The sequence below is a fragment of the Chelonia mydas genome, chromosome 8 (assembly GCF_015237465.2).
Source record: "Chelonia mydas isolate rCheMyd1 chromosome 8, rCheMyd1.pri.v2, whole genome shotgun sequence".
Taxonomy (NCBI): domain Eukaryota; kingdom Metazoa; phylum Chordata; order Testudines; family Cheloniidae; genus Chelonia; species Chelonia mydas.
Window position 1 is genome coordinate 31924194 of NC_057854.1, and position 24171 is coordinate 31948364.

Genomic DNA, 24171 nt, shown 5'->3' on the forward strand with positions numbered 1-24171 from the left:
TTTGGTTTGGGGGATTTTTTTGTTTTGTTTTTGGGGTTGGGTTTGTTATTGATGTTATTTTACTTGAAAATATACTTTGTTCCAAGTTTGCCAGTAATGTAACTTTGTAAACTCTTCAGCCCTGGGCTCACGTCTTCCTATGTGTTTGTGCGAAAGTGTCTAGTACAGGGGTGGCCAAAATTACTGACTCTCTGAGCTGCATATGACAATCTTCAGATGTTTGAGAGCCCCCGGGAGGTGCCTGCTGGGGCTCAGGGCTTCAGTCATGTGGGGAGAGGCGTCTCAGGGCTTCAGCCTTGCTCCTGCTGAAGCCCTGAGCCCTGGCAGGTGCACCCCCTGGGCCTGAAGCCCTGAGACCCCCTCCCCGCTAGACAGAAGTCAGAGGTAATGCATGGGAGGGGGCACATGCATGGGAGGTTCCCCCTCCCCCCTGCCAGATTTTTACCAGGGTTTGCTGGCCCCAGCTGATCACGTGGTACCACTGGGCCCTCTCCCTGTACAGCAGCTGCTAGAGCCAGCAAGCTGGGAGCTCTGGCCTTGGGGACAGGCAGAGGAGCTAAAGCAGCGGCCCCTCCCTGCAGCTCCCAATTCTTTGCATCTGCCTCTTCACAAGGAGCTAACATCTGGGAGCTGCAGGGAGGGCCCGCTGAGGGTAAGAGAGGGGTGTGACTCCAGCTTTTGTGGGGGGAACCTTTAAATTGTACCCCCCACCCCCAGCAGACACCAGTTGTCTCACACAGAAGCTCCTAGCTGCACCATCCGGCTGCTAGGCAGAAGCCCTGACCCTCCCTCCACCCAGTCTGGTAGGCAGAGAATGCGGGGAGGGGTGTCCACAAGCCACACTTTAACTGTAAAAGAGCCAGATGTGGCTCGTGAGCTGCTGTTTGGCCACCTCTGGTCTAGTATAATTCAGTGGGGCCTTGATTCTGATTGGGATATTTGAGGACTTCCTCAACATAAATAATACTAGTAGTAAAGATAAGGTTGGTATGTTCATGAATTTTCACGGGATAAGAGATGCTCTCATGAAAATTACATTTGTTTCTTTGTAGCACTGGGAGTTTGCTCCAAACAGTGTTCACTATCTGCTAACTCTGTGGCAGAGAATGGTAGCATCGGTACCTTTTGTGAAATCAACAGAACCACACCTTTTAGATACATATGCACCAGAGATCACAAAAGCGTATATTACTTCTAGACTGGAATCTGTTCCTGTAGTTATAAGGTAAACCTTCTTCAGTATAAACAGAACTTTGCAGTTTTAGAGCACTGATTAGCTGGTACATAGTTCTTTCTGTTGTGCTTTTGTTTTAAAATCAATAAAACTTAACTTTTTCTCACGTCAGTTACATTAAATTATATTCATTGATTTTAGTCGTCACTCCTGTTTTACACTGTTCTGAGATCAGAATTTGGCCCAGTGTCTTAAAAGCAAAATTAAAAATGAAACTTGAGTTCAATTTGTTTTTTTTCCAGAGCCCCCTTATTTTATAAAAAGATCCTTGCCCATTATAATCCAATATCTAAAATATTGTTGATGCTGAGCCTCTTCTGCCATTTATACCATTAGAGCAGGAGCTTCCTAGGGTCCCTCTCTACATCAGCAGAGGAAGGCAGCAAAAGGAATCCCACCTGTTAATGAAAGGGTGGGAGAGAGTAGCACAAGATGAGGTGGCAGAATTATTTTAAAGTATGATTCCGCTCTGAAAAATGACTGTAAAGTGGTCCCTTTTTACTCAGCACATCTGCTCCCTGTTGTATTCGAAGTTGTAGTTGCTCATTTTAGTGTAAAAAAAAAAAAAAAAAAAGCTATGAGCTGTTTTTTAAAAATATATATTTATTCCTCTGTTCTCCACAGGGCCAATAAAGCTAGGAGAGAGTAAGTTGGATTCTATTCCAATTCATGTATCGTCAACAAAATTGCTCACTAAGTTCCACTTGCAGAATCTCTTTTGTTGTCTGTGTGAACTTTTTACTCGTAAACTGAGCATATTCTATCCATAACTAACTCTCGCATGCACACAAAAATGGAACACCAGTGTACGTTTTCTATAGTCGCTTTTCAGAGAACTTTTAAAAAAATTGAATAAAAGGGTTGGTTAACAATTTCTGTACTAAATGCCGTGACAGCTTGGTTAATGAGATACAAATCTGTGCTGATTCTGTATTATTTTTGCTTTGCAGTACACGTTTAAGTGAGTACTACCTTCATTTGCTATATAGATTTATACTTATTGTCCCAGCTAGTAATTCTTATTTATTGACTTGACATTTTATAGCCAAAATCCCTTTTATATTTTAGACAGATTTACCATACGATCACAGCAAATAAAGCAGCCAAAGAAAAAATGTGTTTTGAATGGCTAAAAATGTTTAATCCTTCTTCGGGGGGCCTCTGTGCATTCCCACTTGCAGGGTCTAGTTCCTGTAGTGTCAAGCTGTGAAACTGTATAACTAAGCTTTGTGTCCTGTGGGGTGCAGTAGTGCTCTCATGCTAGGATGCTGTCATCATGTCAGTCTGTATGAGGAAAAGCACAACCACAGCCATCTCAGTTCCTTTGCAGCAAGACCGAAGTGGAACTACTTCTCAAGTCTGCAAGCATGTTAGCCTATCCTTTTCAAGTGAGTGAGTCAGTCAGTCATATTAAAATTAGAGTAGATGAGGCCACTTGCCTTGGATTACCCCTTAGGCTGTGTCTGGTCCTGAACTCTGTTTGGGGTTGAAAAGATGTGCCACCTGCTCAACCATCTTTCCAGAGACAGATGAACATGTTTGGTGCCTACTGTGCCTGGGACAGGCTCATAGTCTCCCAAGAGACAGCTTGCTGCACTGTCCCTTCTCAGGTTTCAGAGTAGCAGCCGTGTTAGTCTGTATTCGCAAAAAGAAGAGGAGTACTTGTGGCACCTTAGAGACTAACCAATTTATATGAGCATAAGCTTTCGTGAGCTACAGCTCACTTCATCGGATGAGGATTCATCTCTTCTCAGATGAGGAGAACAGAAAGTTAATACTGCAGGTGCACTTGGCTTCCTTGGACTATCCTCACATTCTTTTGGGAGTGCTGAGGTCTTCTGTAAAAAGATTTGAGATGCATTTTGCTGCCCCAGCTTCGTTGCCCCCCTCATTGTCTCGCCTCAGATTGACCTTCCTGAAGCAAACGCTTACTTGGGCTGAGTCTTCTGGTTGGTACTGTCTAGTGCTGTATGCTTTATCCAAACAGGACTGCTCTGGCACTGCAGTCTTTGTTGGCATCAAAAATTTCCTTGGTTCGTTCCCAGTCAGCACTGGTCAACATCACTATTCAGAGTCGGGCTTCCAGATCTCCTCATGATCCTGTCCCAGGGAAGAGAAAAGAAAAGAGGAGGAAGCATTCTGATCTGTGAAAGGAGCCTAAGGAGAAAAAGAAAAGGAGGCATTGTTCTTGGTCTCCTCTACTGATGCATGTCCTCTGTAGAGACTGCTTACCTGTTTTGACATTACTCTTGGCACACCCACTAGCTGTACATCTAACAGTGGGGAAGGAGAACATACAGGCAGACATCCTCAGCAGGAAATCTTACAACCAACATCAATGGTCCCTAAATGAGGTGGTATCCTCATTATTCTTCAGCTATGGTCAGCCACAAATTGACTGATTTGTGTCCATTCATAATGCCAAGTGTCATCTACTGCACCACTGGTCACAAAGATAAAAAATCTTCATCGGATGCATTGCTGCTGAATTGGAGCAGTCCTCTCCTAGCCTTCCTTCGATACCCAGAGTCATAAGGAAAATCAGAGAGGACAGAGCCAACATCATACTGCTAACACAAGTGTGGCTGTGGCAGTATTGGCACACTGTTCTGTCCAGAGAACTGTTGGTTCAGCTTCCGTTGTGCCCTGACCTCCTTTCTCAATGGCAAGGGTGGATTTTTTTAGTTATGGCCTCTGAACCCGTTATAGTGTTACATAAAGAAGTCATTTTGAGACCTCACCCCATCTTTATATCTGTGGTGGTGTCAAATTTTCATCTGTCCCATTATATCTCCCTTCCTGTTTTGTTCCTCAGATCTCAGGCTACCCAGTGAGGTTCTGCTTCTATGGCTTAGATGTTGAGCTTTGTTACTCCTTAGCCAAATAAACAGTATCTCTTGGCTTAAAGATGTATTCTGCTAGGGCCAGAGCTGCCTATGTAGCTGCCTGAGACTGCTGTGGTAGAGACTTGCAAAGCAGCAACATGGAGTTCTGCTTATTCCGTCATTAACAATTATTCGCTGGACTTGGCATTGCGATCTAATGTTCAGTTTTGTAAGGCATTGTCATAGCCAATTTCTGCCTAGAATGTCTTGTCCACCATCCTCTAATAGGAGCACTACTTACTACTTTCTCATAAGCGGAAATGCATTGAGGCCCTTGAAGAAGAAAGCGGAATTATTTACTAGTAACCATTTTTCTTCAAGAGTTATCTCTGTGCATTCACATTGCTCATCTGTCTTTCCCCTCTGCCTCTGAGTTCTTTGTATTTCAGGACTCTGTCGGCTCGGGAGAAGGATAGAGGTGGTTGGGGTGTGTATGGTCCTTTATATAGATTATATGGTTTAAGCCAATGATGACATTGCAGCATGAGAATGCTAATGGACTGCCCTGAAGACACAACTTTGTTATACAGTCCTGTAGCTTGATGCTGGAGATGCTAGTTATCACAGATGTGAATGCACAGAGGCAACTCTTTAAGAACAATAGTTTCTAGTAAGTAACCCCTATTTTATGTATATTGCAGAGATGGTTTGGAAGATCCTCTGGATGATACAGCTACTGTATTTCAGCAGCTGGAGCAACTCTGCACAGTCAGCAGGTGTGAATATGAAAAGACCTGTGCACTTCTTGTACAGTTGTTTGACCAAAATGCACAAAACTACCAAAAGCTATTGCATTCTTCTAGTAGGAATCCACTAGAAATCACAGTCCAAGAAGGTTAGTATTTATTTCATTTATGATTGAGACTGCATTGTTCTCTGTTATGTGGACTTGAAATGGTGCAAAATTATCCATCTGTGTATGAGAGGGAAGTGTGATCCGGTGGTCTGAGTACGTGTCTGGAAAGTGGTAACTCTTGAGTTCTAACCCTGTTTTTACTTCACTTAAGTCAGTTTGGCCCACATTTTCAAAAGTTGCCTCCAGCATGGAGTGCCTCAGTTTTTGGGTTCCCAGTTTTAGAACCTAAAGTTCTGACTTTCAGAGATGATGAAAATCCACACTTCAATTAGAAGGCAGTGGGAGCTGTGAGAACTCATCACTTCTGAAAACCAGGCTGTACATTTCTCAAGTTGGATACCTGAAAACCGAGGGACCCAAACTTGACAGATACTTTTGAAAATGTAGGCCTTAACTTCTCTGATTTGACTGCCCCATCTGTAAAATAAATACACTAATTATCCTTACTTCCCTCTGAGTTTTGTGAGGATCCATTAGTAGTATTGGAAAAGCAACTTAGCTATAAAGAGATAATGTATGTAAACTGTACAATATTATGGCCTATGTAATGTTATTACATAGATTAATTGTTCCGATCTGTGCCTTGTTTAACTTGACCATGTAAATGACTAACTCTTTCCTAGTGTAGCTGTTTTATAGTTATTGCATCTTTATATGACTGAATTGTGTTGTTCCCCCCAATACAGCTGTTCTTTTATTGTCGATATTTTGGATCGGATATTGCCATTCATACTGCTGCTTTTTGTTGACATCTTGAAAATGCAGAGTTAAATGTGGGGAGCCATTTTATTCTAGCTTATGTAATGCACGTGGTCTGACTCTTTCTCTTACTTCCCTTCCCTATATGCACCTGTCACTTCCCCTTTGTGGTCCATTAGCAAACTTGCATTGAAAGGCAGTTTTCTGTTCTCCAGCTGCAGTCTGTACTTCACTACTGTTATTGGATTTTTCTACACATAGAGTCAAATGGGAATGATCAGCTACAGTAACGCAGGAAGGTTCCATAGGCCAATACTTGGGCATAAGAGAAAGTTTGGTGCAGTTTAATTCTGTATTGCTCCTTGCAGAAGAATTCAGTTTCTTTTCTGCAAACTAAACACTTCTGTTCATGCTGAACAATAAATGTTACATCCCTTAGTTATACATACTTTAATTTAGATGTTTAATGGCTTTTAATGTTACAAAATAAGTTAATATTATATTAAGATCTCATTTTATTATATTGTCTTGCTCTCTGTATCGATGGTGATGCGGTCATGGTTTACTAAACAATAATCCCCAAGAAATGGGTCATTAACAGTAGTTAACGATTACTTGTGATCTATGGTAATGACTGATTTCTTTGGGATTATTGCTATTATAAACCATAATTACAGATTATTACAGCAATAATTATTTTGCCAAAGAAAAATATGTAGTCTAGCTAAGCAGCTGCAAAAGCAAGTGCCCTGAACACTTCATATAGTGGAAGTAGAGAAGAACAGGGAAAACTGTAATGGTAAACTGGTTTTGTGTTAAGAGCTGAGATTCTGCTTTCCACAAATAAGACTGGAGAGAGAGTCATCAGAAAAATAGCCTTTGTTTAAATCTGAGCTACTTCAATAAGTGTCAGAGTAACTAGTTTTATGTTTAAATACAAATTGTTGACAAGAGTGTGTGGTTCAAAATAGTGGCTCTGCTGTTTGAACCATGCAGCTCTGAAAAGCAGCTGCTGTTTGCTGCTGTCTTTTGAAATGACCACTCTTTACTGGGTGGCGTTAGCCTTTCAAGTCACTGGAGAACCTGCTGTTGATTTGGTCATTTTAGTTATACAGTCCTCTGGTGCTGCTGCTTCTATATTTGTGTAATTTGGCTTAAATTGGCTTCTATACGTTGTGTAATTGTGGAATATTTTTGTGCGTGGGTGGGTCTTTTTTTATTTGGTGGTGATGTCTGTGTGTGTGTGTGTGTGTGTGTGTGTGTGGAGAGGCCTCTTGAGAACCACAAATCTAGTAAGTTATTACGGTGGTCTCAATACTCTGGAACCCTTCTTTAATAATAATTAATAATTTATAATAGAATGTATATGGTCAAATATGAACATTAGCTAATGCATTCTCATAACATTCCTCTGAAATAAGTAGGCATTCTCTCTTTTCTTGAAAAACAGATGAGTAAATTGAGACAAAAATTAAGGCCAAATTTTCAAAAGCATTCAGTAATTATGGTTGCCTCAGTTGTTGCATGTGCAGTTTGAGATGTGTGCAGCACATAAGAAAATTAGGCTGGAGGTGTACCAGGCATCCAAAATCAGTGTTCACTGCTGAAAATTTTGGCATAAGCTACTTGCTTAAAGTCTCACTTAGGGTATGTCTAGTTGCGATGTAGACCCACCCAAAGAGTCCAAAAAGAGCCGAGTTTAGTGCTCAGGAGCTTCTTTTTCAAACAGCTGGTCTCATGTTCAAACAGCTGGTCATGCTGCCTTCCTAGAGAGGGGCTCTTGTGCAGGGCGTATTTTACCTTCATAGTTCTTAGAAACTTGTAAATAAAATATTTTTTATTGCAGTGTTTGGCCATTTGGCAAACATCTTATTTTTTGCTGCTCCTTTGAATTAGCTTGCTTTTGTAATCATCTTTCTCTGGCTGTGCATTAGCCCCATGCCATCAGTGATGAGTTCAGCAAGTATTTCACAGTCTTTGGAACACAGTTGTCCCCATAGGTGATTAATAGACACCTCCTTTGTTGATTCACTAATGTTCTATGTGATTACGTACAGTATGGTTGGTCAATGTATGATATCACATAGCTTTTTAAAAAACAGATTATCTAGAATCCAGGGGACGTTCTCTCGGATTATATATTTTTTGACATTGTCCAAGTGTAAGTGCCTTAACAGGTTAATAGTTCTCCTTTTTAACTTAAATGTTTTGATAGCCGTCACAGCAAATCTCCTAGATTTTAAGGCCAGAAGATACCATTATTCTGACCTCCTGTATGTCAGATTGTAGAATTTCACCCAGTACCTCCTGTATACTGCTCAATGAGTGCCAAATCAGCCTGTGACAGAATCACAAAAATAACACTTATTTAAAAACTACGTGTTTGACTTAGTGTGAGGAGTTAATCTGATAATTTATTGGAATAGAAAAAGATACTAACATTTGGTACTGTTAGTCCAGATTGTTTAGACATTGTCAAGATTCCTCCCCCACTCTGAACTCTAGGGTACAGATGTGGGGACCTGCATGAAAACCTTCTAAGCTTACTTTTACCAGCTTAGGTTAAAACTTCCCCAAGGTACAAATTAATTTTATCCTTTGTCCTTGCAATATCCACTGCCACCACCAAACTCTAACTGGGTTTACTGGGAAACGTAGTTTGGACATGTCTTTCCCCCCAAAATCCTCCCAACCCTTGCACCCCACTTCCTGGGAAAGGTTTGATAAAAATCCTCACCAATTTGCATAGGTGACCACAGACCCAAACCCTTGGATCTGAGAACAGTGAAAAAGCATTCAGTTTTCTTACAAGAATTCTTTTAATAGAAATAGAAGTAAATAGAAGTAAAGAAATCACCTCTGTAAAATCAGGATGGTAGATACCTTACAGGGTAATTAGATTCAAAACATAGAGAATCCCTCTAGGCAAAACCTTAAGTTACAAAAAAGACACACAGACAGAAATAGTCATTCTATTCAGCACAATTCTTTTCTCAGCCATTTAAAGAAATCATAATCTAACACATACCTAGCTAGATTACTTACTAAAGTTCTAAGACTCCATTCCTGGTCTATCCCCGGCAAAAGCAGCATACCGACAGACACAGACCCTTTGTTTCTCTCCCTCCTCCCAGCTTTTGAAAGTATCTTGTCTCCTTATTGGTCATTTTGGTCAGGTGCCAGCGAGGTTACCTTTAGCTTCTTAACCGTTTACAGGTGAGAGGATTTTTCCTCTGGCCAGGAGGGATTTTAAAGGGGTTTACCCTTCCCTTTATATTTATGACAGACATACTGCAAAATCTTTGCAGAGAATCAGTCCCCCTGCGGTCTTCAGTCAGAGGTCCCCTCTGCCACTGGGTCTGAAGTCATCTGAATCCATCACATCACACCTTTCCTCAAGTCCACAGAGGACATATTGGAAGGTCCAGGATAGGCACATGGGGGGGATGAGGGTTGGGGTACAGATAACGGGCCTCCAAGGGCAGCCACTATCTGGCTGCATTGCATGAAATCATGTGTAAGGCTAGGGATTAAAGATAAGTGCAGAGAGACAGTGCCTCCATGCAGCTGGCTCTATCCTTCTGTAGGTTGTGGGGGGCTGACCTCCCTGCTTTCTTATCTTGGGGGTGGGAGGCACACCACCATTTCCTTGACCAAAGAATTTTGAGGAAACTCTGTACTGGAGGGGCAGAAATGGGGGATTGCGAAGAAGTGATGGGCTGAGGAAATGGCCCAGTGAAGGTCTCAGATATCTAATGAATTTTAAAGTAAGTGTCATCAGTGTCTCTCCAAAACTGTAAAACCATTTATTAATGTTCCTTTGTGCCTTGGAAGTAAAAGTAAACATTGGCATATGTATCACTAAGCTTTATCTGCTGGTGATTTTAAATTCTATTGCAAAAGTTTTTGCAAGATATTTAAAATATAGATCAGAATGCTCTGTTATAAATACTTGTATTGAAAATCATGTCCCCCTTATTTGCGTTCTGTGGTACATTTTAGTATCTATTTTATCATTGCTTATGTGTTCTTCCCATTAGATTACTATCACAGGGTTTAAATGTAGGGCCTGATTTTGTTGTTTACATCAGAGTAACTCCATTAATGACATGGAGTCATCCCTGATTTACACCAATGTCAGAAATCTGGATCAGACCTTTAATGCATAGGTGTGTATCTCGGAAAGATTTACCTGAATGGGCCTGGGCAGCGAAAATTCATTGCCCTTCAGTTCTGTACTTTCAGAATGTGTCACTGTAAAACTTGAGGGAGATTAAATGAAGCTTAGTGGTATACAAATGAAGAATTCAGCAAAGAATGTGAAACAAACTTTAAACACTAACATATTTGCAAATTGGAGCATGCTATACATATATCAAAAACTCTATTATACACTACTTAGAATAATTTTTCTCTATACATGCATACTTTTGGGTATTGTGTTTTGTCATGAAGAGATTTAGGATCTTTCCAGAAAGACAGAACAAACAAATCTGAAAAATCTGTCTGTCTGTCATTCTTTCTTTCTCTCTCTCTCATTTTACCTATTCCTTTAAGATAAAATATAACATTTTGCCCTCATTCTCTGCAGAGAAATGCCATGAAGGACAGTATGTGGCCATTGGTATGTTGTTTAAAAGGAAAATATTGCAGTGTTCATGTGTCTAGGTTTTCCTTGGCATTCAATATTGAAACATGTTTTGGTCAAATCTCCAAGGCCTTGTCTTTACTAGGGAAAAAAGGTGTGTTCGTAAATTGAGGTTAAAATCATAGGGAAGAGCAGGCAGTTTCTGGTTTTCACATAAGTTAGCTGGTGGAGTTAAAGAATATGCTCCACCATAGCCTTAACTCATGTGTAAACTACCTTGTCTTCACTAGGATACTACTTTCAGTTAGTTAACTTGAGTAAGCAGTACAACTTTTTTCCTGGTGAACATACAGGCCAGGAGTAGCATTGTAGTTGAGGGGACATGTTAATGTGCAACTGGAAGCTCTAACAATCTGATAAATCTCTTACAATTCATCTCTAAGATCAGGCACTGAAGTGACTCCACCTTACGGGAAAATACTATTTTAATACCACTATATCTTTTTTCCCAGTTGAGGGTATTCCTGGTTACTAGGTCTCATGGTTAAACACAAATAATTTAGCTAGGGCTGCCATGGTCTAAATAGGTACAATTATTGAAGATCAGGGTCTTGTAATTAAACTACATGGGAGAAATTTAAACTGTCCTAATTTCTGCAACATGGCATTGGATTTCCTGAGTTTTTGGGATACACAGTTTACATGATCTGCAGGTAGAAAAACTCTACAGGGCTAGTACTGTAACAGTCCTGAAGATCCCATACTTATCAGGATGGAGCTTACAGTCTGCATACTGTCTAAGCCCCATTGGCAATGTATACAGACCTTGTAAGCACAAGGGTGGTAGGTATGGATCTTGCAAAATTTACATATTGATCCTACAGATATTCTAATTGTTGGGCTGTACCTGCAGACCTTGTAACCTCTGAAGTGGCAATCACATAGCTTACAAGATTGGCAGAATGGGCCTGCAAAACTTTTAATGGATAAGATGCACCTTCAAAACTTTTCAGCTCTGATGGCAGTGCCCATGGACCTTGAAAACTACATGATGGAAAGCTACTAATTTTCTGGAATAGGAAATATTTAACTCTAAGGGCATACAGACTTTGCCCTGTGTCTGCAAAACTTCTGATTTCATTGGCTCAGAACTAGAGAACTTATAAACTACCAAGAGTGACTCTGAAGTTTTTTAATTTCTTATTTGAATGCGAGGTAACAAACTACAAAGGCTGTGCCTGTGGAATTCATAAATTTTGCCAGACCTGAAGAAGCTTATAAATCCTGTAGCAACCTCATAGAATCCCTAAAGTTAAAATAATTATTGAGAATAACTCCCAAATGAACTCCACAACCTTTAAAAACTTACATTAATAAAACAAATTTGAGTTTCTAGACTAAGTGGTGTTTGAGGTGAAATGCTATGAAAAAATAGAAGTCTTGTCAAAAAGAAAAAAACTCTTTCATTTTCCTAGCCCGAACTAACTTCTGTAAACTAAAAAACAAAAACAACAACTCTTATGGTTAAAGACCAGATGTGAGAGCATTCATATAGAAAGGAGAGTTAAAAATGAGGTGTGTATAGCATCTCATCCTCTTAAAATGGAAAGCAAATTACAGCTTTAACTATGGAATTGCCACCACAGTTGATCTATCCTGTGGATAGGTTCTGCAGGCCGCTAATAAATTGGACATTCCTGAGTCATACTGATAGTCTGGATAGAGTTCCTTCTTCCTCTGAGCAATTGGTTCTGGGCTCTGTCAGAGACAGGATACTGAACAATATGGAAGTCTGGTCTGCTCTAGTCTAATGCCTATGTTCATATTTATAGTTAAGGTTTTTTTTTTAAAGAGGAAGAAACCCTCAAATCTGACCTTTTCCTTTGTGAGCACTCGATTGTTCCTAAGTGTATAATTTTAATTGGTTTGTCCAGTCCACTTTAAAATGTCTTGAGGGATGACGCTTCCACCACTACTCTTGCAGACTCTTCCACAGTCATATGTCTTACAGAACTATACTCTGCTAATGTAGTTGCTTATTAGAGGGTTTTTCTTTCTTTTTAATGTTAGGACGTCTGGCGTGGCTGGTATATCTTGTTGGTACTGTTGTAGGAGGAAGATTAACTTACACCAGTACAGATGAACATGATGCCATGGATGGAGAATTATCCTGTCGGTAAGTGTATTGTTAAAACAAACCAAAACAGGGGTTGTGTTTTTTAACATGTATTGGTAAACGAGAGGTGCCCAAACTTTGCCCAGTTGTTGGATCCATTGGTATCTGCTACAAATTCAAGGGCTGTACTTAATTTGTGTAAATTTGAGCCAGTTGCAACCGTGCTCCTTCATCTTTCAATATGGTGGCATGGTTCTAGATCTCAGGATATAGTGTTTTCATCCTGATCTGAGTGGCCAGGCAGTAAGTCACTTAGGGCTCGAATTTCAAAATTGACCTCTCATTTTCTGTGCCCCAGTTTTTGAGTGTCCAACTTCGGATGATTGTGGCCTGAGCACCTGCAGCTACCATTTGTTATGTACATAGACTTAAAAAGGTAGTTATTATTTATTATGCACATGGACTTAAAATGGTAGTTTTGCTAATTGTTAGTTTTATCGTTTGTCCATTTCCTGTATTGCTTCCTTCATTTTAATCACGAGTTTGCAAATAGTGAATTCAGTGGCAACTGCAGATGCTCAGCACCTTTGAAAATTAGGCAATAGACATTTGAAGTCAAATACTCAAAATTTGAGGCCACTTTTAAAAATATGGGCCTTAACCTGTCTCTTGGGTATAGAGTTTATTGAAGCACAGACTGGGTGAGAGGTTATTGTGGATGATACCACATTCTCTGTGATAAATAGGGAATTCCCACTTGCCCTGGCTCTACACCCAGCACACTTGAAAAAGGGACTTACACACTAAGAATTGGCTAATGATGCCTGTATTTACATCCTCATTTCAGGCTTCACTAATTTGCCTTGGACTCTGCATCATTATTGATGTTCTACTGTGTTATTAAATGTGAGAGGTATTTTAAAACAGACCTTGTGTATCTGGTTTCTAATACAGATATTGCATATTTCAGAATTAGAAAAAAGTCATAGTAATTTTCAGAGCAACCAAATAAATTGTCTGATGTATATAATATATATAAATGCTGTACTAAGAAAAAGAGCATTTTGCAAGTTGATAGAAGTATAAAAATGTATTTCAAGTGACAGAGCATAGTTTAGCAAGAAGCATGGTGCTGATGTGCAGCTGTGTGTGGTAGTCATGTTAGTAGTTTATAAAAGAAGGAAATGCAAGGAAGAAAAGTAGCAAACACTAGCTTAGGCAAATAAATAATGGCTGATGGACCCATGAGAAATTAGCTGTCAGAATGTCATTTGTGTCTTTGAAAATTCCTCCTGAGAATGTTTTCCCTTGGCATTAAGAGTTTTTCAGCTGATATCCTTGATGGATGCCCAGTTACCACGGTCTAGTAATGAAAAAGTAGAACTCGCGATTCTCTGGTTTTTGGATCAATTCCGTAAAACATATGTGGGGGACCAGCTGCAGCGAACATCAAAGGTAAGTCTTTGCCGCAAACGAGATTTGTGTAATTAAAATGAAGAAATCTGTGTAGGAAATGGGTTACTAATATATCTTAAATGTATGTGTAAAAATATGTGCTGGAGTGAAAACTGAAGATATTATCTGATGGATATTAAGCTTATAGATATTTAATTTATTAATTTTTGATTGTTTGAGAGGATTTACCACCTTGTATATTTTAAGGTTTGGCATGCAGAGAGTTAATATTTTTAACAGTTGTATTCATTTTATAGTTTTAGGTTAGTTTGCATTTCAGTTTTTTATTTCAAACATTTAACTGGGTTCTGCTATATTGTGTTATATTTCACATCTGGGTACACAAGATTTATTCTTTTAATAGTTCTTTTCTTTTGACAGTTACTCATTTATGCAGTTTCCACTGTATTTCTCACATTACTTGGCTTTTCTGCATTTTAAATAGGGAAGGAATAGGGAAAAGTAAGATACATTCTTGGAAGAAGCAGCAGTTAATTCACCTTAACTGTAGGGGACAGTCATAATATAGATATTATAAAGAGAGCATCAGTAAGACAGTATCAGTTGATCTTGAGAAAGATTGAAGGAACATTGTTTGTTTGTGTTTGAGCCCCAAGCAAATCTTTAGCAAGACTTTTGACAGTGACTAAGATTTTTTTTTTTACTTATTGTACTCATGCTTTCTGGTGAACAGTCCCAAACCAAAGGATTATTTTATCCCCTTTGGTTTGAATCATACTTTAGGGTTATTGAATGGCTCCTTACTTTGATATTAAAAATAAAGTTTTATATTATGCTGAATTACTTTTTCATGGAAACTTAAGTGTTGCTTTAATTGCCAAAGCTGATTTGTGTTTTTCAAATATGACAAATTGCTTTATAATATTACAATAACAGATTCTGCTCCCAGTCCTGCTCAAATCTGACAAAACTCCCATTGACTGAAATTCAGTGGAAGCAAGATTGTCATAATTGTTCTGATCAATAATATCTGATTTTTGTCAGGTGGTAAATAAATGTATTGATGTCCTAATTCTCCTTATTGTGTGTGGGCTCTTGCTGTCTGGGCTGGTGCTGGGTGGAAATGACCTGTTAATGCATGATGGAGTATAGTATGCTGTACTAGACTGTCATGGTTTTTTTAGCACCCTGTCCCAGCCAATCCAGCAGAAGCTGTGCCTTCCATTATCATTCTGGTGTAGGGATAGTACTGAAATACAACTGGGGGAAGAATTTGGGTCTGGGTGAAATGATGTCCTAAAAATGAAGCATTATCACTCAATTGCCTGGAGCTTCTCTGTCAAAAGAAGATGTAAAGTTTGAGTTCTTGCACACTAAATCATAACATGATGCACATGAAATGTATTACATTTACTGGCTGAGAAGTCTTAAGATGGCTGTCACAACTGCCATTCATATGAAAGCTGAAATAGTTAACTGTTGATTAAAATGTTACTAAATATCAAAAATGTTTTTTAATTTGATGTATTGTAGATCCCTTATAAGAAAAAGAACACAACTAGTTTCATTTAAAGAAGATGGGGGAAATGATGTAAGAATGTCAGGATTTCTGTTTTCCCCAGATAGATGTGTATGGATTAAAGCAGTAGTCACCAATATCTTATTTGTGACCAAACTGGTCAACTGTCATGACGGTTTGGGAAGGCTTTCTTACAGAACTACTACTAATGGTGAAAAAAATTTGAGGTCTTTTTTAAAAGTCTAGTTACCATATTAGGAATAGAACAACCAATCTGACTGCAACTCGGTGTCCATTATATGCCCATTTTTATGAGTTGACTATATCTTCTACCAGTATAATTTTAATTTATAGAGAAATTGTACTTCATATTTTTCCCCATTCAGGGCCGAATTCTACCACCATTCCTTGCATAAGTGGAGTCTTATTGGCCTCACCACTTTAATGTCTTGAGGCCTGTCACTCCACTCCTGCACTAAAACCTGACAGAGGAAGAGGTTTGTCTCAGAATTTTCCATTATGAGGACTATACCCCAGTACACAAAGTCAGAGGAGACCTGTGCATGGTGGGTCTGGGATGGGGGTGTGTGTGTGTGTGAGTGAGTGTGAGACCCCTGATTTTTCTGTTGTCAACAGAAGTTGCATGCCTGTTCTTGCAATTAGCTCCATATGTGTGGAATCCTGTGTGTCGAACCCCACTGAAGTTGGTGTATTTTTAAAAACTGATCCCAAACTATATTTATTTGATATTTTATGTGTATGAGAAAAATAGAAAACAGAACTTGTGCTATCTTTTTATTGTTTTTTCCTGCTGTAGCGGCATTTGTAGCAGCAGATGGCATTCTATCCTCGCAGTTGTAAATCCTCTGGTACTGCATATTGCTGGCAGGTAGCTACAAATATGCAATAAAAGGATTCACGCTTGGAAGCAGAAAAACAGGATATATATCAATTGGCTAAGTTAATATCCATTTATATAAATATTCACGATGATTCAGATTGTTGTACAAAGTTTTGTTTACAGAACAGATAATGGATATTCTGCATATTTCAGCCATATTGAGATAGTTTGAAATAGTTTTATGTGAACTTTGTTAAAACATTTGATCTTATGTTCATATACTCAGAAAACTGAGTAATCTAACTTAATTACAAGACTTGTTCTACAGTTAGTGTAATGTAGCAAAGTTTCTTTTGGCTTGGTGTAAATTTGGAGCTACATTTTAAAACCTCCTATAACATCAAATATCAGATACATAGATTGTAGGAGAGACAATGAAAATAATTCAGCAAATTCATTGCCTATGGTCTATTGTTCATTAAATGGTCCTCGAGGGTTTTCTTTCTAAGTAAACTGAAAAAGCCGCAAAGGCTGCTCCCATAGTGCCATTACATATTTGTGGTACCACTGAGCAGGTGCTACTATATTGTCAATGAAAGAGTAATGCACTAGGATATAGTCTTTCCGAGTTGTACACATTAACATATGTAATATGTTTCTAAGTGCTATTGGGCCATATTCTCTGGTATGGTATAATGTAGCACTACTGGTGTATTTTTGTCCTAAAGCTGATGTAACTGGTCCAACCAGACTAATCCCACTATAAAGCTAATCCTTTGGTGGCATATTGCTGACACAGGAGCCGCTAGTGTAGCAGGAAGGAGATGTGTCTGGAACTGCCCTGGGCTGTGCTGATCTTGGGCTGTGTTTTCAACTCTTTGGACAACCGACAGCTGTTCTAACATGGTGCCTGGGGTCTGCCTCTGAGCAGAATATCATTTGGATCAAAGCAATGCAGAGATGAACTTTTTAAACCATGTTTGTGCCACCACCAACAATCTGTTAGCAGATCAGCCTCACGTGAGGATCTGGCCCATTACTTCAGTAACGAAAGTCTTATTTATTACAGAACACTGTTTCATTATTTGACTAATTTATTAAATGGGTTTTGTCAATATTCTTAACTTGTGACCCATATGTACATTTATTTTTGTTTTATTATTATTAAAGGTGATTATTTCTTCCTGTTCAGAAAATGTAAGTGGTAGGGGAAATATCATGGATATTTGAGGGAAATAACATACACGCTCAAGAGGGAAATGACCCTTTCTCTTACATGTGTTGTATTGCTAAAGTATGGTTTTTGAGGATATTTAAGAGGATAGATTTTAGCCAGATACATGCCCCAAGTAGTGCTCTGGTATATGTGAGGGGTGAGAATTGATGTCCTAGTGAGATAGTGGGGTGTTTCCTTCCTCCTGACTGGCAGATTTGAAACTTCCTCAGTCACTTGATTTCCCTTTTGGGCTTGGAATAAATGACGAGGTCTTTGAATTGGGGGAAGGGGTGATGGGCAGGAGTGCTTTCTTGGTCCATTGTCAGTGGTTGGCAGACTTCCCCTCTACCTTTGAAATTTACTTTTGTAGGGGCATTGTTGATATGCAGTCACAAGTATTGAGAGCCAACAGTAGATGTCATGTTTCCCAGAATGCTTAGGTCTACAGGAAACCATCACTGTATTGTGTTTAGAAAGAAGTTTTACCTCTCCACAGATTGGTTTTGGGGTGGGTGGGTGGGTGGGGAGGGGTATGTGTGTGTGCACATGTGAGTTGAGAGGGAGTTTAAACTTACTGTACAGCAGGCATTCTCAAACTATTTAATTATGTTTAATGCAATTTAATAGAGAGATTATCAGGTGATCTCTCCTGTCATCAGTATTCATATTACTTTCCCATAGCAAGTACAAAAAATGCTTAAATGGAAGAGTAACATTAGGAAAGTAAGGAGTGTATTTTCAGCTGTCTTTTTATACAGTTTAGTAGCAGGAAGCAGGTCAGGACAAGATAATCTGTAAATGCTACATAGGCCACCAGCAAGTGCCCAGCATGTCGACAATGGTCCATGGACCATAGCTTGAGAACTTCTGCCCTGGGGAAGTGCTGCTTGTGATAGAGCTGCAATGCATGTTTAATTTAGTCACAGAAAGAGGGCTGGTTTGGATGATTATGGCTTGGGGAGACACATCTCACTGTATCTGGGCTCTTTGGTTCTCATCAGTTTGTGGCTTGATATTACCTTGGGTAAATCTGAATATAGCACATTGGAGAGTGTTTTTTTTCTTCTCTGGATAATAAATAATGGGAGTACAACTCAGATGATAAAATGCATAAGCTTAATAGGTTTGATAAAAGTTATGGCGGTCACTTAAACCAAGTCAAGTTGGTGGTGTCTGCATATCCTGACCTCACAGTAATAGCAACTGTCATTACTACTAACTGTGTGTTGTTAAGTTTCTCATACATTTAAAGTTTATAGTAAAGTTATAAAAAGTTACTCTTGGCTTAAATTTCCTTTTCCTTTTATAGACTGAGTTGCTATGTTTCTAGGATGCGAAGTTAAAAACATACATATGTACATACGCACTCAGATGCCCCACAACACTCTTGGACAAACTGTATTTTTAAAAACAAAAGACTCCTTCTAACTATCAGCTCCTTTTTAATTTCTGTGGTTTTGTTTTTTGAGTATGGTTGTAAGTATGTACTAGATTTGAAGGTGGTGATGGGATTTACTCACTAGACTGCTCTAGTGGTTTTACATACTTTATAACCTAAGATCATTTTTTTTAAAGAAATTAAATTCAAAATGTTAAGGTGCTGAATGACTTCAGAATCAGTGCTCTAATACTGTCCATCATTTTCATTGCTTTGTGGCCTCTATCTTTAGTCTTCCTCCCTCTCCCCATTTTCCTTTTTCTCCCCCATCACCATGGATTAAGGATTATGTCTACCTTAATTATGCACTTGCCATCTTTACTTTGTACAGCATGTGGTGCTATTTAATAGCTTTTAACCTTGGGTTATATTTTTAGGATTGGGTCATTCTACAGCAATTTCCAAAACACTTAGGGCCAGAATTGGGTCCTGTTACACCTTTGGGCAAGGGCAGCCTTGTGAAAGTAGCATTAGTAAGAGCAAGTGCTTTGATTTGGCTGTGGCACTTAACAGAGCTCCATCACAGATTAGTCCTGTTAGGATCAGGAGTGGTCTTCCTGAGGACTTGTATGGTTAGGCAGGGGAGTACTCTGGTTAAAATGTACAGACAACTCCCACATCCTGGCCCAGAAACCTGTTCCATTAATCTGGCTGCAGATGACCTGCAGGGTGTGAACTCCACAGATTTTGGGAGGAAACCAGAACTGGGTCCAGGAGCTCCAATGAGCTTGGCTACCTCTTCACCTATTTGTGCATATGCTTGAGGAGGGTGAGTTTTAGCTCCTAATTCAGATAATCAGGTTTTGCAAGTATATATCTGACAGCTTCAAAAGTATTTGTAAAGCAAAACATTTTCAGTTCCACATTCCAGTACGAACCATTTTAAAATAAAAGTTTTTCAAATTTGAAATCCAACTTGCCAGATTCTTGGTTTAGTCTGAGAATGTAACGGAGGCTGATTGTCTTCCCCTGGCTCTGTCCTAACCCCAGTGTAGATTAGAGCAGTATGGGGGCTGTTCTAATCTACACTAAATGGCAGTGGTTCCCAAGGGACCACTCGTTAGTTTAGGAATACTGGGGTCTAGTGTGTTCTGACCTGCCACGCTTCTTGCTGCCCCATGCATAAGAATGGAGGGATGCAATGGTAGAGTATTCTAGAGTAAGAGCAAGCTCCCATGCCCAGCTAGGGAGATACGGGCAGTTTTACTCCATTTGTGCCAGCTGAGCAGTCCAGGGAATCTGGCCCAGTATTCTCATTTGGGCGTAGAAGCTATGGAGAAGGGTAAATGGTAGAGATTATTGTATTTTATTTATCCACGTAAAAGTTATTCCTAAACTGGGGAATTATTGTGAAGTAGTTTAACTAATTATTGATTTTGGTGGGGGGGAAGATCTCTTGCTGTATATTATGTATAATACCATCACATTCCATCTACTTGTCTGTCTAATCAATATAAAGGAGGTCAAGCTATTAAATAATATTTGGGACTACATTCATATTAAGATGCTTTTCCAATCTTTTAACTTGTAAATGTAAAATATACGCTTTTGAGAAATAGAGCTGCATCATAATAAACAATAATTAGGAGAGTTAAAATTAGACAACAGTATATTGAGGGGGAAGAAAGGAACAAAATATGTTGATTTTAGGATAATTTTCAGCCTTGGTAAATGTAATTTGCTATTGCTAAAAGCACAATCCAAGGGTATTCTGACATCATTTAAGCACTTCTTGAATTTAGGGCCACGTTTGTTCTCTAATGCAGAACGTCTGCTATATTGACTTACGTTGATATCTCTTCACTACACTATCTCTGTAGGCATGATAACATTAGAGCTGGTAGGAACAAGAAATACATGTACAGAATTTGGATACTTTTGGCTCTGATCCTGTAAAGCATTACACATAGTAGGATCCTTGTGCCTATGCGGATCCGCATTGACTTAACTGGAGCTCTGTGTGGGTGCAGGCATTGGCCTGTGCAAGCTACGTAACAGGATCGGGGCCTTAGTGTCTTCGTGATTAATGATATCTTAACAGTTTTGAGTGATGACCCTTTTTCTGAGGTGTAAAATATATACATTGTTTTATTTCATTACAAGAAAGTAAAGGATTGCTGTGCTGACAGGTGGTGGAAATTAGCAGGCAGTTTTGAAATTGTGCTGTGCACTAGAAATTAGATCTCATTTTAATTCAGCTTTTCCCAACTAGTAAATGAGGTTAATGCCATACATATTCAGCTGATATGGATGAAGAAATTGATATAAAGTAGATCAACATAGCTACAGGGCTAGTTTAATTTATAGGTAAAGAGGCAGTGATAAATGGGAGTAATGTAGTAGTGGTCACTAAACTCCTCAGCCATCAGGGATTCAATAGTGTTAGTTGCTCATTAAAGATATTGTCGGGGTGCATCAAATGGAAATTTGAAAAGGAATAGCCAACTAACCCCTAATTATCAAAATACAGAAAATACTAATTATGCCTTAATTAGCTTTTCTTTTAATGTACTGAAATTGTTACTTTTTGTGTAGCACAAATGGATAGTTATAACAACAATAAATAGGTTGTTTTAATAACTTTCTTTTACCTCTGGGAAAACGGCACTCCAATTTTTAATATGCAATAATGCTTCTCTGTAGCCTGTAGGAGATGAAAATTATTAAGTAGCTTTATTTTTTGAAGATTTTACAGCAGCTTTGGGAAGAATTATTTCACCATGCATCAATTATTTTTAATTGAACTGAATATTTTTCAGATTGCATGAAATGCCTCTCACTTGAGTTTAACATGTAGAGTTTGTTAAGGAAGCATCATAATGAGAACTGGGTGCAACTTGCCTCCGTAATACATTCGAGTAGGGTATGGAATGATTAAAGTTTCAAAAGATGGAAAGAGGAGGCAACAATTTATTTTTATGTAGCTAAAACTGAGATAAGCCATGACTTCCTTGTCAAAAATATGCTATAGTTTACAAATACTCTGGTTATTAAAAAACTTGTATCCGAGAATAGGATATTGCCACACACACATTGTTTGTTAATGATCATGGGGAATGAAATTATCGATAAAATAGAAGGGTTCTGATGAAATATTTCTAATTTGGAGTAATGTTCAGTAATATGTGGAAGAACGTATATTAAAGACAGTAATCATTTACATCATAGGGACAGATCTTGGCTTTAGTATTTTCCACAGCATGGCTACCAGACTGTACTCCACAACAACAGAATGCTGTTCTTAAAGTGCTTGCTTCAAAGCTCATGAAGTCAATGGAGAGTCTCCCACCTAAGTGAGTAAGTCTGCCCACCTGGAAGACTTTTGTCAATTTCACTTGGGCAGAAAGTGAAATTGACAACAGCCTTCCAACCTCTCTGGCAGCCACTCAAGAGGCAACTATCCGCCTCCCCCAGCTATGGGGCCAAAGAGGCAGAGAGCCTGGCCACGTAGCTTTCCTCCCAGACAAAAAGACAGAGAGCCTAGCTACTCAACCTCCCCATCTCCCCACCAGCTCTGGGAGCCCAAAAGACAGAGAACCCAGACACACAGCCTTCCCCCAAGCTTCAAGGACAGAGAGGAAGAGAGTCAGAAAGCTCAGCCACTCCAGCGTCAGAGCTTGGAGGGGAGGGGAAGAAGAGAGGCTGAGTGCGTGGGGTCTTTGCATTGCTGGCCCTAGCACGTGGAGTGGGGTGGGTGTGTGGGGAAGAGAAAGGGGAGAAGCACACAGTCTGTGCAGCCTGGCTTTCTGCATCTCCATGTAACAGAACTGGAGGGGGGAAGGAGAGAGGTTGAGCACCAGAGTCAGGCCTTGGCAGCCCTCCTGGAAAGCTCTTATCTGTGCTTTAAGAGCCTTCTGAGGCGGGGGTCATTTCAGTTTTCCCAATGGAAAAATCGAAATTTTTTTGGCAAAACTGAAATCTTCCTGTGGAACATTTTGGTTTTGCGAAAAGCCCTTTTTTTCTGCCAAAAAATCATTTAGATGAAAAATTTCCTACCAGCTCTATTAAATATGCTTTGTTTTAAAAATCCTAAAGGCATACAGAACAGCCTTGATCTAAGGCCAATATAGAATGCCAACAAACAAATATATTACAGGAAGGCAAATATAGAAGTGCAACATGAATAAGCTTTAAATAGTTAATAAGTTAGGGAAGGGAAGACTATTTGGCTATTAGGAGGATTTAGTAAGGAAGCTGCCCCTGGTTACTATAAGTATTTCCAGTACACCTGTATTCAAAATACAACAAAGAGCATTGCAAGGTGAAGCCGGGTACAACATGTAGCCCCTAACAGTTGCTTTGCTTGACATTTTCAATTCCTGAGATGAGTAGATGAATTAATGAATGATATTCACTTGCTGGTGAAACAGAAAATATTAATTCATGCATTTTGTTTAATTCTTAAATTCTTAAAGTTAATTTGAATCTCTGCCATCCTGTTGCAATGCATTCAGGAGTTAGACTGCTCTAGATGTCTATTTTGTTTAAAAAGAACCCCACAAAACACGCAAGAAGCAGAGCAGAAGAGCACATTTTTCACTTTGTGGGTCCATCTGATACCATATATTCTGCACTACTTATTACCCATTTGACCTAGTTTAGAAGTTGTAATATCTGGATTTATGTAAGATGAGAACAGGAAGAGAATCCTAAGATGTGAGAAATCTCCCCTTGATTATAGTAGGAGCAGAATATGGCCCAAGACAGTGACATGGTATAAGAACACACACTTAACTCCCACTTCAACCACACACTTGGAATATGATTTGGGGAGACTCCTTTTTTTAAATTCCTTTCTGAATCTCTATACTAAATGCCCTGTAATACAACCCTCATTATAACAAAGCATGCTCATAGCTCTTTCTGACATACTGTGCCATTGATTTATCAGCACTTGGCTTTATATACAACAATACCTCCCCCTCACCCCACAAGATTAATTTGTTCTGGGCAATTGCTATTAAAAAATACTAATCTCTCTCAAATCACAAATTATAATCATATCCAAATAACCCGATAATATATTTGCCAAGCACTTAAGAAGTCAATCATTTGAATGGAAGCAGTATTACTTTTAAGGTCTGCAAGTGATGGTATCAATTCTGAATCGTTTAAATATTAGTTTACAAAATATTGCTTATAGCTTAATAGCATCATAGATGTAGCTTCACAAAGATATTGGCTCTAGACAGTAATTATATCCTCAGCCTAATGTTGTGGTTAATGGACATACACATTTCAGTGATAATTGCAATGCCTGAACATGATAATGTGCCTTTATTAGCAGCTACAGAATAAAGCTGAGTTAGAGCCAGTTGCAGAACTGAACTATGATCATTATTTATTTTGAAGATTGCTTGATT

General features: G+C 39.1%; 1 protein-coding gene across 6 annotated transcripts in view; it reads left to right on the forward strand.

Annotated features, from left to right (window-relative positions):
- RANBP17 (RAN binding protein 17) overlaps positions 1–24171 on the forward strand; it is a 258274-nt gene that overhangs the window by 35594 nt on the left and 198509 nt on the right. For 4 of the 6 annotated variants that reach the window (XM_037906717.2, XM_043553021.1, XM_043553024.1 and 1 more), the window contains exons 11-14: positions 1053–1225; positions 4761–4954; positions 12333–12438; positions 13698–13833. In XM_037906717.2, the coding sequence (XP_037762645.1) occupies positions 1053–1225; positions 4761–4954; positions 12333–12438; positions 13698–13833 (609 nt within the window). The remainder of the gene's footprint in view (positions 1–1052; positions 1226–4760; positions 4955–12332; positions 12439–13697; positions 13834–24171) is intronic. The other 2 variants (XM_043553023.1, XM_043553022.1) reach the window with 1 other exon arrangement.